The sequence below is a fragment of the Castor canadensis genome, chromosome 11, assembly GCF_047511655.1.
Source record: "Castor canadensis chromosome 11, mCasCan1.hap1v2, whole genome shotgun sequence".
Lineage (NCBI taxonomy): Eukaryota > Metazoa > Chordata > Mammalia > Rodentia > Castoridae > Castor > Castor canadensis.
In genome coordinates this window covers 6798969-6814975 of record NC_133396.1, presented here as the reverse complement: position 1 = coordinate 6814975, position 16007 = coordinate 6798969, and the positions used below count along the sequence as shown (strand labels likewise).

At 53.5% G+C, this 16007-nt stretch overlaps 1 protein-coding gene across 2 annotated transcripts in view; it reads left to right on the top strand.

Annotated features, from left to right (window-relative positions):
• The window catches only part of Tmem104 (transmembrane protein 104), a 56348-nt gene extending 41350 nt beyond the window's left edge, over window positions 1-14998 (top strand). The window contains exon 10 of one of the 2 annotated variants that reach the window (XM_074045196.1): window positions 10748-14998. In XM_074045196.1, coding sequence (XP_073901297.1) covers window positions 10748-11508 — 761 coding nt within the window. In that variant the 3' untranslated portion in view covers window positions 11509-14998. The remainder of the gene's footprint in view (window positions 1-10747) is intronic. The other variant, XM_074045195.1, reaches the window with a different exon arrangement.
• Window positions 14999-16007: the final 1009 nt, after the last annotated feature.

The window sequence follows — 16007 nt, the reverse complement described above, 5'->3', positions numbered from 1 at the left end:
GCCTCTGAAAAGCAGCTGTGTAGCCCATCCCCACAGGACCCTCCTTTATACACCCCCGCCTGCCACGCACACTGCCTATCCCAAGATTAGGGCCATGCCTTTCCAAGAGCCAATGAAGGAGCTCAGGGTAGCAATAAGCTGGCTTGGGTTCCAGGAAGATAAAGGGGAAGAATGAGCACCAAAGGGACTGGAAAATCATGAATAAATGTGCTGAGCCGGAAACTTTCTCGTGCTTAATTAGGAATTTGTTCTGCCATCTGTTGAAATGAGGCCAGGGGCGGTCACAGGCCCAGAGCTCTGCCGAGGAGCTTCAGGCCAGCTTCTCTGAGGACTTTTGCTCGGCCTTCCCTGGTTCCTGAGCCCCAGAAGCCCTTCACAATGCCACAGTGGGATTTGTTGGTGTTTCTTTTCTGGGTTTGGAGATGGGGTTGAGAGTGGGATTTAAAGGGTTAAAAAGCCTTGCATGTAGGCACTTGTCCAGGGAAAATATCCAAATACAGGTGACAAGTGCCGATGTTGATTCACTTCTTACGTGCCCCAAATAAGTTCTGGGGACACTAGGCTGGTCAGTTTGGAATACGTGAATTGTTAATGTCTTTGAATTGAAGTATGCAAGGAGGACCTCACTTTGCTGTCCCTGGCAAGTGAGACGGTTATTCAGGCCTTAGCTGACCTCCCACCACCTCCCTTGGTCTTCCAGTCAGCTCCCCCCAGGTGCTCACTTCAGATCAGCTGCAGGTGCCTGAGCACAGCACCCTGGACTTAGCAGCTGTTTTGCGCTGGGTGCCACACCTCCTGGTTATCACACTCGCTCTGTTCCTTTTGATGTGGGTCAGACAATATCTGCTCCCACTGTGCACAAACAGGCCAAGCTCTTCCTACAACCCCGTGTCCCCTTGCCCCCCTGCCCCCACCCCCAGGCTTCTTGTCTGCAGTGTGGCAATGAGGACGCGCCTCTCTGAGGCTGTGAAGATGCAAAGAAAGTGTGTAGAAAGTGTTCATTAGCTCTGTACCTGGAACCTGGTTAGCATGCAGACATGAGTTGCAGTAGCCTCGCCCTCATTGTCATCTCAGCCAGCTGTTGCATCCTGAGAGGCCTCAGAAGGAGCCCTTCTTGGCCTGACTGGAAGATGAGCGATACAACCTCAGCCATGTCCAGAAAGAGCCATGGCACTCAGTGTCCACATTGGGTGTCCATTGAGAGATCTGTACAGCCTTTTCTAGCCAAACCCAAGCCTCCATCCCCACCACCTTCAGGGAAGCTCAGCTTGAGAGAAATGAGAAGCAGGCTTATCTCATGGAGGGAAGGAAAAGACCTCTCCAGCCCCAGGTCTCTGTCAGTAACCGGCGGTCCAGGGACACAGGAAGACAGGCAGCCACAGCAACACCCATAGGACCAGCTGCACCCATAGGACCAGCCGTTGTGGCCTTAGATCCTGATCCTTAAGCAACAACCTCAGTCCTTTTGGCAGCTCCCACCCTAACTACCCAGCTGACTGCCCCATGGGGAGCTCTCAGTCTGGAAGGGGCCACAGTGGCATTTATTACTTCAGTCCCATTACTTACTTCCCCTGGCAGATGCCTGCGGATGCTTCCCACTTGGGGACACAAACAGCTGGCTCAGCTCAGGGTGCCCCATTTGATGTTATTAAAAACACGATTCTTTCTCATAGTGGAGTGCTGCCGACCTCCTCGGGTCTGGCTGTCGAGGACCCACAGGACTTCCTCCCCTCTGCTTGTGTATGCAGAGCAGACACGCACACACACTCAGTCTCCGTGTTCCCCTCAAAGTGGGTCAGACGCCGTCCTCCCCAGGCATCCGTGGAGAAGCTGGCACTGCTTCAGGAAGTTGCTCATCCTTTCTGTCCCCACCCTGCCCCTCACAAGTGCCCCAGATTTGTTTTCCAAGCCAGAGGGGAGGGGTAGGACTCAGCAAGGCAGGAGGTCCCCAAAAGGAGACCTTCACCTGGGAAGAGAAGGGCTTTCTGTTTTCACCTGTTCTCAAGTCCATGACTGATCCCTGTGTGGGGGGATGGGTCTCCCAGTGGGACTGCTCTGATCTGTCACCACCAGCAGCCAGGGGTCTTGTGAGCCTGAACCATCTGTTGCCCACTAATGCCAACTGGCATTTGAATTCTTTCACAGCCATTCAACTAGTTCTTCTCAAAGGTCCAGGAAGGACTCTGTCTCTTAAAATGAAGGTGGCACATGCTGTCACTTGTCCCCATCCCTCACTCTGCATGCAGCTATCCCTCCTGTGCTGGCACCAGCCTGCCCTGCTGTCTGCAGGTCTGCCTCACCCTCCTGTCTTTGGGTTACTCTTCAGGGTTCAGCTGTCACTTGTTCTACAACCATTGGAGAGAATCCAGGAACACCTTTCATGTACATTCCATTTTGGTCTTCATTTTATTCTTGGTTTTCTAGAAGTCCTCTCTGAAGCACAGAAGTCAGTTTTAGAAAGGAACCGGGGTTTCTGTCCTAAGGCCATTAGGATAAAGTGGACAATTCATTAACCTTTGCTGGAGAAAAGTCAGCCATGCCAACTTTGGTCATGACTGACCAGAGCACTATTCTGGGCACCCAGCAAAGGAGGCTGTTTCTCCTTTGGCTGTACCTCTCCTCCAGGCAGCCCTAGTTGTCAGAAAGAAGCCCGATGTGTATGTGGCCAAGACATGTACAGATCCAGCCACCAGATGGATCCTCCTGCTGTTCCACCCAGGAGGTTGGTGGGCTGGCTGCCTAGGCACATACAAAGCTAGGGAGGACAAGTCTTCGATCAGCAGAGCACAGTGTTTAGCCCAACAGTGGCTACATACATGGCCTCTGCACAAGATTGGCCTCATGCAGGTGGATTCACCATGGCCTCGCAGTTATCAGCAGTCACACACCTGCAGAGCTGATGTGAGCCACAATGGCTCTACAGCTCCAGAATGTAACATTAGACCAGGGGAATTCACACACCCTTGTCCTCATCTTCCTCACTCTTCTCTCCTTCCTGCTTTGCATCTAGCTGGCTGCTCTGGAGGAAAGGCCAAGTGGCCTTCAGAAGAGGGTGACATGCCTGAAGTTTTATGTTGCAGTTTGCAGGAAGGAGATTAGTCAGCTGGCAGTAGAGGCCCCCAACTCTGCCTTCCCCACAGTCACAGACTGAGCTGCTCTGACAGCTTAGAAATGAAAAATTGAGACTTTGCCTCCCAGGCACCACCTGCATGCTCTGAGGCAGGGAAAGTTGAAGGATGACAAGGCCAGAGCCCTTGCTGTACTGGAGACTTGGCTGCTTCGGAGACTCAGTACCTGCCCTGTACCTGCCATCCCCCCTGCCACTGCTCCAAGTCCACCAGGGAGGAATACTTAGCTGTGGGATGGAATCTAGTCCTGCAAAGTGGATGATTTGAACACTCTTCTGCTCCCGGTTTGAGGGGTGGGCAGAACATGAATCTTCTGGAAAGTGCAGGGACCAACTAAGCCTAGGAAGGAGCCACATTGCCCTTAAATTCCCTCCTTTCAGCAGAAACCAAAGTGGATTTGGGGTGATTTGTTATAGGCACGGCCAGCACATTGTGGAGGACAGAGGGAAAAGTCTGACCTAGGACTCAGAAGTCTCCTACTCTCCCCAGAGGGACCTTCTCCCAGGTGGAGACCAAGCATGACCCTGTCCTCTCAAGGCATATACCAGAAACCCACAGCCTGTGCTCAGGTGAAACTGTGATGGCCAAGAAGGAAGGACCGACCAACTCGGGCTCCAAAGAACCTATACGGAGAGAGCACACACGCAGGTGACAGTGGAGGCCACTTGACCTTGTATGGCCTTAGGAACATTGGGTGGGGCAAGAGGGGGAACCGAGGATCTGTCTAGTTCATAGAACAGCCTTCCCAGGGACCGCCTCACCCCCTGCCCCATCCAGAACACCTGGATCAGCCAGGTGTTCTGGGAAGGCTTCTAACAGCAACTTGACCCAGCTGGGAAGATGAATTCACCAGTGTGATTCCAGAGCACAAGGAGAAGCAGAGAGAATTCAGGACTCACGGGATATTATTCCCTGCATGCTAGGAGCTGGGCTTCAGAATGGGAATGAGATCCTGTGATGATAAAAGGGACTTTGACTTCAGGGCTCTGCCCACACCTGTTGGTGCACCACCTCATTTCCACCCCTCAGCACCCCATGATCATCTTACTTTTTTTTGTAGTACTGGGGTTTGAACTCAAGACCTCGCATTTACTAACCAGGCACTCTTACTGCTCGAGCCACTCCCTTTTTTGGAATGGTTTTTTTCTGAGATAGGGTTTCAGTAACTATTTGCCCAGGGCTGGCTTTGAACCCACAGTCCTCCTGAGCTCTGCTTCCTGAGTAGCTAGGATTATAGATGTAAGCCACCAGAGCCAGCTCATCTCTACTTTTAAAGGCAAGGCAGCAGTCTGCCACAAGGTTGCTTTGTTAAATAGCAGAGTCAGGAGTTGAAGCTGGCTTGAAAGAACTGGAGCTTGTTTGGAAACAACATTCCCCCCCCCCTTCAGCCATTTTAAAGACAAGGCAGCTTCCTTGTGAGTGTGCGGCACTCACTCCCACGTACAGACTTCTGTCTCCTGTCTTGGCGTAGCTCCTTTCGTTCTTGGTCAGTCCCATTATTTAAGGAACAAATGCTCAGTCACCAACTCCTGCTTTAGGGCTGAGAAACTGCTTGGTCCCCAGTGGTTCTCAGCTCAGGCCAGTGTTGTCCAGTCAGCTCCTCTCCATCACCCGATGACCCAGCTTCAGGCAGAATTGGACCTAAAGCCCTGCACCCTGGAAAGACAGTGCAGTAGTAAAGAATGAAGCTGTGGCTAAGTCTTCCCCAGGTCCAGCTCTCGGCCTGGAACACTGGAGCCTGAGCTGGTGATGGGCACACACTGGCCATTTGTTATCATTAGTCCTAGAATGTTGGTTCTGTACTTGGAGAAGTGTGCCCTGGCCCTCTAACAGCCACCTTGATGAATGGCAGCTGCCTAATATGTGTAAAACTGGAGCTGAAGCCAATAATGAGCTCAAGGAACAGCCAGGGTCTGGGACAGTGCAGGTTGGAGCCTATCCCACCCTCTGGGGTGTCTGGAGCCAGAACCAGAGCTCATAGAGTAAGAGACAGTGCTCTAGGATGCAGCCCTGCCAATGAAAGGCACAATCCCATAGCTGGCTTATAGGAAGATCCTGAAGCCGTGGCGCTGGGAGGAAGTTTGTTAGATTTATCCTTGGCTCTTAGAGTCTTGGCTCCAAGTATTTGTGCACAACTCAGGCACCCAAGGATTAAGGCAGAAGGACTATAACATGTGGTCTGGCCTTAGTGGGCATATATCCCCTCTGTCCACCACAGCTGTATTCCTTGCCCCTTCCAGGCCCTGCTGAGGAGGGGAGTGGGCTGGGAGAAGGGCCTCCAGTTTCCAACTTGCACCTTTATCAAGATATCCCTGTAGCTCAGTGATTCAGGATCACAAGCCACTTCAAAAGCACCCCAGGCACTACAAGGCAGGCCTCACTGGCTATCACAACCTGAGGGGACTCAGAGCCTGCTTGTCCTTTAGCTTGCTAAGGATAGATGACCATCACCTTTGTACTTTGGCAGGTGTTCAGGAGGTTGTGACTCACCTGTCCTCTGCCACAGAGAGAGGCTCTGAGAACAGACAGACAGCTGTGATCCAGACAGTTCCCACAGGGACTTCTTATCTGGCTCTTTCTGGCAGAAAGGAGAGACATAAGTTGTCTAGGTCCTGTAGGTAGGCAGGGCCACCCTCATTTAACTCTTGCTTTTACTCTAATCTAACAGAAAGGGAAGGGAGTTGCCCTGTCTCTGAGCTGGACTCTCAGGAGCTGCACCTGTTTTTGTCTCACCTCCTGAGATAATGACTTGCCTTCTGTGCCTGTCTTTCTCTCTCCTTCCCAAGGAGTTAGATGTAGGTGGAGCAGGCTGCGCTTCAAGGTGAATCAATATGGTGAACCCAGCTTATTGAACTTAGATCAGCTGCCACAGTATCAGGCAGAGTCAGGGACAGGGAGGGTAGAAACTGGAGGGGCAGCCAGACAACTCCTTGTCACCACCCTGTCACTCTCATAACCCAAGAGCATGTTGTGGCAGTCACAGCCCTGGGAAGTAGAACAGCCCAAAAGATCCTTGTAAGTTCCTTCTGATACTTGGCTCCTCTCTGTGACTCCCTCCTATCAGGTTGTCTACCCTTGAACTTGGACACTTCCCACCATAGTTATGTCATCTACCCCGCAGCCAATGTGACCACTAACCAGTTCTTTCTTTTATTGTAGTGGTCTTCGGTAGCTGGTCCCCTGGACTATAGGCTCCAGGAGAATGATACCCCTGTCTGTCTTGGGCACTATCCCTGCCCTCCTGGCCAGGATAGTACTGGCACTCAGTGGACACTCAGTGCATCATTGTTTAATGAACGAGTGAGTGAGTCGCCCTGGCTCAGCCTTGAGTTACACAAAACCTACGCAGCTGTTTCTACCATATGCTGATGCTCGGGTATTAGAAGAGACGTCCCCTGTCCCCTCATTGCTCTCCAGCTGCGCCTGGCCAGGCTTGACAGTCCTCCTAAAACAGTGTCAGTACTCTCGTCTGAGCCCCTCCAGCTCCTCAATGTTTTTCCTCACCCCTTGGACTGTGACTTCTGGTGTGGAATGCAGAAGAGTGCAGACATGGTTTCTCTGAGCCTGGCCTGTGATAGAGCAGAGACCAAGCCAGCCCTGCCCCGACAGACCTACAGGCCTTGCCCAGGGACAACTCCCCTGATGGGAAAGTCCTCACTGGGGAATGCTTGGTACCTTGTCTCACCTCCGTCCACCCACGCCTCCTACGCAGCCTTGCGGTGAGCACGAGCCCTGAGCGCTAGTGTGTGTACTCTGAGCCACACCTCCTGGCAGTATCTGTCGCTCACGAGCTGTCATCCTCATTTCACCTTGATTTATGAGCAGACCTAATGAGTTTTTGGAGCAGCTGTCTCCCAGGGATGGAGCAATCAATCTAGGAGATAGCTGTTGAACTCTGTCCTCCTACAGCCTACAGAGGGAGGGAGGTGCCAGGGACAAAGAGGTGTGGTACCAGGACAGTGAGGGGTAGGCCTTGGATCCCTGCAGCCCTGAGCCCATGACCCTCCCGCCTCCTTCCTTTTCTCTATCTAGTGGAACCCAGGCTTAGCCTTGTACAAGTTTCTTTTTAACTTACCCATTTGTAGGCCAGACCAAAACACCTCCCTTCTCTCTCCCGTCCCAGGGATAGGCAGCACTGCCTGCATGTCCTCAGTGTCCTTATGGTGGTAGAGAGCCGAAGGGCCTGCCTTTTCTGTGGTCAGCTGAGGCTTGCTCTCAGGCCTCAACAGTGCTTCCTTGGTGAGGCAGGTCCTCACCTGTGTCAGTCTCGGCTATTCTGTGGGCACATGCTCTTGGAGAACCACCTCCCTCCCTCTGGTTTGACAGTGTGTGCCCCATACTTTGTCAAGCGTCAGAAAACAGAGCTTGGCCTGGCACACAGCAAGGGTACACACCCACCAAGGGCTAGGGTGACCACCTTACTTAGTCAGAGGTGCTATGGTGTGCTCTTTGCAGAGCCAGAGACATTTCCTGTGTCGCACACAGCTGAGTTAGCTTCTGACAGACCATGTGACTAATGGGAGGGAAGGAGGGAGTGAGGCTGGCTTGAGGAGACTACAAGGCCACCAGTGAGCCTGTCCCCACCAGCTGCTTACTGAGGAGTCACTACTCCATGGAGTAACCACTTTTCAGCACTCCTGGAATCGCTTCCAAGAGCTTCTGGAATCTTTTCTTCATTTCTGAGTGGGAAGAAACACCTGACCTCAAGGGCAGATTTGGTTTTCAGAAATAGACTTTTTAATGAAAAGGTTTAAGAGAGTCAGATAGGCTGGGCACCAGTGGCTTATACCTGTAATCCTAGCTACTTGGGAGGCTGAGATCAGGAGGGTAGCAGTTCCAGGCCAGCCCAGACAACTAGTTCTCGAGACCCCATCTCCAAATTAACCACAGCAAAATGAACTGAAGGTGTGGCTCAAACAGTAGAGCCCCTGCTTTGGAAGCACAAAGCCTTAAGTTCAAACCCCAGTCCCACCAAAGAGAGAGAGAGAGACAGCCAGATGAGTGACTAATTTAGGTAGTAGTGCTATCAGATAAAACAAGTTATGGCTAAAGAATTGTGAAATACATCTTATTGCCTACCTATGTAGGCCATCCTGAAAGTTCTAGAAAAGGCCCCAGATGCTCACTGACATAAAAATGCAACCCCTCAAGACAGCTACTGTAGGGACCCCAAGCAGGGGGCTCAGTCCCTGATTCAAGGTGTATATGGAGGGGCCACTAGTGTGTGCTTTATGAAGCAAGTCTCATTGCTGTGGGAGTGTGCTTCATAACTTGGCTTACTGTCGGTAAGGAAAGCCCCCAGTCCGGGCTGTCCAGACCACTCCCTGAATAAGCAAGCCAGTTTCCACCTGCATTTCCTTAAACCCCTGGAGACTTAGGGCTGGTTGCGGAAGGTGAGCAAAAAAGCACCAGTGGCTGGCATCAGGTCTGAGAGTGATAATGAGGCACTCACATCCCAGCAGCCTGCTTCTTCCTGTCTTCTTTTTTTGGTGGTACTAGGGTTTGAACTCAGGCCTCATGCTTGCTAGGCAGCCACTCTTACTACTTGAGCCACTCCGCCAACCCCTTCCTGCTTTCTTGCTGCTGAAGAACCAAGGGACCCAAGGCCAAGGTCAAGTAACTGACTTGCTAGAGGATTTCTCCACTGGCTTTTTTCCAAATTCTTGCCAGCTTTGGCCAGGGCCTAAAGCAAGGCAGGTCACAGGTGGTGCTCTCAGCAGTGGTGACAGAACAGAATTTGAAACTTTTTTTTTTCCTGTTCCTAGGGTTTGAACTCATGGTTTTGCAGCATGAGGCAGGCACTCCATCACTTGTGCCATGCCTCCAGTCCCAGAATTTGAAACTTGCCCTGCAGTAGCTACCCTGTGGCAGGATACTGACCCAGTATCCTGCCTATAGTGTCACAGCTGCCTGCTACAGTCTCTGGAATAACTAGCCACCAAATGCCCAGGCTCCTAGTCTGCCAGCTGCCCCTGCTCTGTGGCTTTGGTGCCCTTCCTGGTACATGGGCCTCTACTTCCATCCAGCTAGCCAGTTCTCCCATTTCCTGCCCCAGCATACCTCCTATGAGGCTGGTCTTCCTCACAGACCTCTGCCTCCCCACCCATCCCAGGAATCTCTAGGACAGACTCAGGGAGGAGAGCTAGGTCGCTCTTCCCCGTGACTGACCAGGGCTGGAAAGATTTGTGATGCCCTGGAGCAGCAGGATGGGCAGCTATGAGAAGCAGAAACAAATCATCTTCTTTATTGGCAATTTTCACAGGCCTGTTCCTGTGCTCCCTCCTCCCCTCCTATCCCCGACAGTGTCAGGCTGATTAAAAGTAATAGATGCTTCCATCCCACTCCAAGTGTCATTGTGGGAAGATATTGCTCTGGCTTCTTGTGGGTCCCAGCAGAATGACCTCTCCCTTTGTAGGAGCCAGGGACCTAAAGGGGACAGTGAAGGTCCCCCAGCCTCACACCTGGGGAACAGCCTGAACTTCTGATGGGGCCAGCAGGCAGCAGTGGCCAAGCTGCACACTGGCCTCTCGGCCTATTGCTCCTTCACACTGCTTACCAAGAAGTGTCATATGTCCTCTGGCTTCGTCTGAGGAATTGGGAACAGGCTAGTGGGGCTGTCAGATCTATTCTGAGCAGACAGCATGAATTATAAATCCCAATGCAGATGGAGACCCCAGCGGTCTCTGTGGTTAAGTAGCTAACAGTGGTTGTTGTGGGAAATCTGCATAAGATACCAGAAGCTGGAGAAACACCAAAAGATCTAGAAATGCATCTTCTCTGCATGCTGGGAGTACCTTTCTGTTGGTTATACAGTTCTTCCTAAACCTGGCTGTATGAGCGCTATGCTTGGCACCACCTTCAGCGAGCTTCCATTCTGGGGATAGGCCGCTGCGCCAGCCTGCTGTCCATCGGTGATGTAGCCTGATTGCTCTGAACATATAGTGTCACAGGTCCTCTTCTCTGCAGCAGATCCCCTGTCCCCAAACTGTACCACCAGACCCCAATGTGCCATTTGCCTATAGCCTTGGTACCATTTTTGCCCTGGGGTGACCACTCTTCATTTACTGCCCACTGTTGGCCCTGGGCACCCACCTTGCACAGTACTGAGCACTCTTACCCTCAGCTCATATAGCAGATGCCCTGGGCCCAAGAGGACACCTCCCAGTGTTCTGTGCTCCCTCTGCCCTCTACCTCCCCCTCCCCGGCTCTCCACAGATACATCTTTCAAACCACTGGCGAGAGAAGCCCTAGGTGCTGACCCAGCCTGCTCCCTGGCAGGATGCTGGCAGAATTCCCAAGAGAGCTCTGAGGGGCTGAGGAGGAAGCTGCTAGTACCTGACCAGAGTTGGGCCACCCTGCTTATTAACTAGCACCTTTCTCTGGATCATGCCCAGACCCCTGTGCTGGGGAAGGGGGGGTAGGGGGAACAAGACATGGAGAAGACTGTGTGGGACATACAGAAGGTCAGCAGCCATGGCTGACCTGCCCCCACGTGACTTTGGGGTCATGTGATGGTTCCTTCTTGCAGGGGTCAAGTCCCTCCACAGGTCCCCCAGACCAAGAACTGTCACAGTGGGGTGGTTTCCAGCCCCTGCTGACTCCCCTTCCTTGTTTTCCAGCCTTTGCCATCATGATTGTGCTGGCCTTGGTCCGCATTGGGAATGGGCAAGGGGAGGGGCATCCGCCCCTGGCTGACTTCTCAGGAGTCCGGAACCTGTTTGGGGTATGCGTCTACTCCTTCATGTGCCAGCACTCCCTGCCGTCCCTCGTCACCCCCGTCTCCTCCAAGCGCTACCTCACTCACCTGGTGTTCCTAGACTACGTGCTTATCCTGGCCTTCTATGGCCTCCTCTCCTTCACTGCCATCTTCTGCTTCCGTAGTGACAGCCTCCTCGACATGTACACCCTCAACTTTGCACGCTGCGACATCGTGGGCCTAGCTGCCATCCGCTTCTTCCTAGGCCTATTCCCTGTCTTCACCATCAGTACCAACTTCCCCATCATCGCGGTGACCCTGCGCAACAACTGGAAGACGCTCTTCCACCGTGAAGGTGGCACATACCCTTGGGTAGTGGACCGTGTAGTGTTCCCCACTATCACCCTGGTGCCCCCTGTGCTGGTGGCCTTCTGCACCCATGACCTGGAGTCCCTAGTAGGCATCACAGGGGCCTACGCAGGCACCGGCATCCAGTACGTCATCCCTGCCTTCCTGGTGTACCTCTGCCGCAAGGACACACAGCTGGCCTTTGGCTATGGAACCGTCAACAAGCACAGGTCCCCATTCCACCACACCTTCTGGGTGGGCTTTGTGCTGCTCTGGGCTTTCTCCTGCTTCTTCTTTGTCACAGCCAATATCGTCCTCACTGAAACCAAGCTCTGATGTCAGGACATGTTTGGTGACAGGAGGCTGGGAGTCAAGCCTTGGCCTCCCTGCCACAGAGTAAGATTTAGTGGCCACACAGGTCTTCATGAGCAGGTGAGGCTAGGGGTCTCCTTTCCACCCAGGACTCTGCCCAGTCTGTTCCCAGCCTCACCCACCCACCAGCGCAGCCCTTCTGCCAGAGACAGTATGTGGCTACTCCCAGGTTCCAGGATGGCCCCTCTGTTCTACACAGCTCCTCCGCCCCCCACCACTGGAGGATGGCTTCTCCCTCTGTGGTGGGAGATGCAGTGCTGGCACTGCTGTTATTTATACCAGACACATATCCCCTCCTCCTTCCTCCTCATCCCCGTCCTGCATCCTTGTCTGTCCACTGGCAGCTGCTGTCTCTTGAGAGATGAATCCCCGGCCCTAGTTATCCTAGTCCAGCCTATGACAGGTAGGTGCCACCTTCCTGCCAGGCCTGATAGTCGCTAAGTGCCACTCCTAGGGGAGGACCTAGCCAACCCCAGTGACAAGAACAGAAAGTGCTAATTGGCACCGGGGTCTCTAGACCAGAGCTGTGAGGGCCCTTGCTGTGGGCGCCAGCTCTGAGGCAGTAAGCAAATGGAACATTCTTTCCATGTATGCCCAACAACCTGGAAGCTGGCCTTAAAGCTCTCGGCTTACGGCCCCTCAGAGAGATCCTCTGCTTTCTGGCTGCCCCAACACCACTCCCCATGGCATACTGGCCTGAGCATGTGGCAGAGCGAGGGCTCCATGGCTCCCACCTGTAGAAGGTCAGTCCAGCTGGCCACCACACTGTACTCCAACACTAAAGTGGGGCCCTCAGGAGCAGGGCCATGGGTGTTCAGTGTCAACACCCTGTCCATGTCCTGGCTGCCATAGGGTCAGATGGGGCAGCCACTGCTATCACCATGGAAAGAGGCCAGGCCACCAGCCACCTCCTACTCAATCATGCATGCATCTGTGGGGCTCGTGGCCTCAGAAACATGGGTGACTAATGAACTCTGCATTTCAATGTGCCTTCTGCTTCCGGCCCCGAGGATCTACCTGACCCTGGCTTGCCCCGGCTCTGGGCCTGGTTCCACCTGTCCTGGAGCCCAGAAAAGCTGGCCTTAGAGCTGCCTCTGGGGTTTCTGGGTCCTGCCGCTCCCTCTTGATTTCAGTGCCTTGCTCCACCCTCATGAGGGAACCTTCGCCACTTCCCTTCTGTGTCTCACCATCTTTAAAGTTTGACAACGTGATGACTCTGGGTGTCTTGGGGCCCAGAGGATGTGCAGGACCTGCAAGGAATGTGGGGTCTGCAGGCTGCACCCTCCACCTCTGGCCCTGGCATCCCTACCTGAAGAATCCCTGGGTCATGATCAGCCTCAGTCTGCTTTCTCACAGCTTTCCCCACATATCATCATTTCAGTCCTTCCCCATTTGCCACTGTAGCATCTTCCCAGGAGACCTTGCCCTGGGGTGGGCCAAGCAAGGTGGATACCATGGTGGCAAGGCCAAGACAGTGGCAAGAGCAAGAATAACAAAGACAAGGCCGCCGTCTCTCTGTGCTCAGGCCCTCCCTGAAGCTGCCCAGTTGTTGGCTGAGAACTCAATTAAAACATCTGTGCTTACCCTTCTCCAGTTGCATTCCCTCTTGCTTAAGGACAAAGCAAATTAAATCATCCTGCTGCCTGGGCTCCAAACCAAATTTTGGACACAAGTTTATTAGCATCATAAAGCCCAGGTTGATTTATGTGACAATCTGGAGCCACACACAGCAATGGAGTCAGTGTCTGTGTTTCCCTCTACCTCCAAGCCAAGCTGGGGCAGCCCTGGCCCTGGAGGGAACTGACCCGAAGTGACCATGTTACTGATGCTGAGCCAGGGCCCTCCTCACAGCCACTGTCTGGTTTCTTTGCTCCTGGGTCTCCACCTGCTGTCTGTCCTGCTAGAGGTCAGATGGGGTCACCTTTGCTCCATGCCAGGCATGTGTCACTGATATGAGAGTTGAAGGAAAAGGGGAGAGGACCGTAACAGGTAGACATGCCCAAGTGACGGTCAGTCCTCATGTGTATCGAGCATAGTCAACTGCACGTTTTTATGTCAACATGGTGAGGTGGGCAGGTGGGTCATGGTTTCCATTTGCAGAGGGGCCCTGGGAGTCAGTGTGGGCAGGACAACTGAAGAGGCCTGCTCAGCCTGGTCCCAGGCACAAGTGTCACCATGGAGATGTTAAACTCAGCCACTGCCACTGTCATCCCCACACAGGGCCCTGGACACTGGCCCCTGAGGCCAGGCCAGGTCAAGGTGGTAGCGAACATTCTTCCCCTCGCTCCCTGCTGAAGCACCAGCCCCACCTGAGCATTGGAGCCTGGTGCCAACAGCTCTGGCTGCTCCTCACCTAAGGCTAGTAAATGGGGCAGATGGCAGGTGACAGGCTGGGAGGCACTGCTGAATGGTGGAAGGTGGCAGCAAGCACTAGGCCAGGCCCCAAGCCACACAGCTGTTCTCACTACATGAGGCCAAGAGAAGCCTCAGCAACAGGCAGAGGCTAAGGCCAGAGTGGTGGAGAGCATAGGCTGGTCCCGCCTCTTGGGAAACCAACTGAGCAGGGCCTGGCACAGCCGGCCACTTCCCAACCATCATGATGTCCTCAGCCAGGACCCCCAACATCATGCTGGTTGGGAAGTGGCTGGCCTGACCAGGGGTTAGAGGCTTAAGCAAGGCTGGCTTGTACTAAGAGCCACTGAAAAGCTGGCTCTTAGCACCAAAATCCTGGCTGCAGGCAAGCCCTGTCATCCCTCCACCCCAGGCCTGGGACACAGTGCAGAAAAAGACAGAACCTGTGCAAGGGCCTGCTGTATGCCAGACATGGTACTGGGTTCTTTGTGAAGATCACGCAGTTAGAACCTGCTGCCTGCAAGCAGTGAGCCTCTGTGAGTGCTCCCTCTGTGAAATGGCTAACGGCACCTTTGTGACCCACGGTCGTGGGGAATAACAAATTGAGCTTAGTGCCTGGCACAGAAGTGCTCAATAAAGCTACTGTTTACCAATGCCCGTCTCTTTTGTCACTTGCCAGTCATAACTGCACTCATAGCCCAGGACTTACTTAGGACTCCAGACACCTGAATTGGTTTCATAGCAACCTAATGAAGCAAGGATCTTGTGGCCACTGCCTGCTGCGATTCCAGCCAAGAAATGAACCTGAATTTTCAGGGTCTAGAGGGAGAGGGTTTGACTCTGGTTCCCCAGTCCCCTGGGAAACTTGAGAACAGGCCTCGCCTTACAAAGAGCGAACAGGTAAGGGTGGGGGCTCCTGGATGAGGACATCATGCTGGCCCTTGTGCAAGTTCTGTCCCCAGCACCTCACCTGGTACCCTGGAAGAGGCTGATGTGAACTAAAGATAGAGGAGGGAGAACAGGGCAGCAGCAGAAGGGAAGCAGTCAGACTAAGTTTCCTACTGGAGACTCATGATAGGGTGTCTTTTCCTGTGTCCCACCAAAAGGGAACAAGTACAGTGAGGGTCTAGGTCATCAGGCCTGTGTGGGATGTTTTCATATCTATGGCCTCCCATCCTCCCTGCTGGCCTTTCTGCCTCCCCTGTGAGGTGCAGGAGGCAGGGACACTGCCCCTCTGAGCAGAAAGCCAGGCCATCCAGCTCTGAAACTCAGGGAGCGTCCTTCCTGCACCCTCTTCCCATATGTTCCTACGCAAGGAAGGAGTCAGCCAGCTCCTGGCCCGGCAAGCAGGAGCGGCCCCTCCGAGCCAGCAGTAGGCTCTGCTCCACATTCGGCTCTTAATTATCTTTCCAGTTCTTGGTTATTAATGATCTTGGGCAGCGAGCAAAGCAGCCTAGACCTCACACCTCCCCCAGCCTCACCTCTGTAACCTTTCCCCATGCTGAGCTGCACGCAGACCCCGACTCAGGGAGAATGAGGGTTCAGGTCCAGGTACCGGTGGCCAGCGGTTAACCTGGCGCTACTTTGCAGCCAAGGTCAAGCTTCTGTAGTGCTGCCCTGAGCCCTCACCTAGACTCACACTCCCACCTGTTGCTGAGCCCTAATCCTGAGCCTGGCTCCACCCTGTGAAAATTCACAGGGCAGAGATGGTGAACTTGACTGTATCAGATGGGGCCACTGGTTCTTGGGGTGGTCAGGCTCTGGCCATGAATGGAGTTATATCCCACCCTACCATTTTGGCTGCTTTCATCCCTAAAACCAAACCTAAAAGATCCTGTTGTTATGATTCCCACCCAAGCTGTGAGGTCTTTGAAGACTAAAGAGAGAACCTGGCTTCCTACCCACCATCAAGGAACTACACAAGAAGACCCTGGGCAGAGTCTCCAGTGGTCTTTGCATCAGCACCACCCCTCCCTGCCTTCCTCTCTGTCACACGGAATTGGCATCTGCAACTTCCACCCAACCTGTAGAGGACACTGGGGCCTCAGCCTTGGGAAAGGGGTTGACAGAATCCATAGTGCTTGCCATATTTGTGGAACGAATGGATGGAT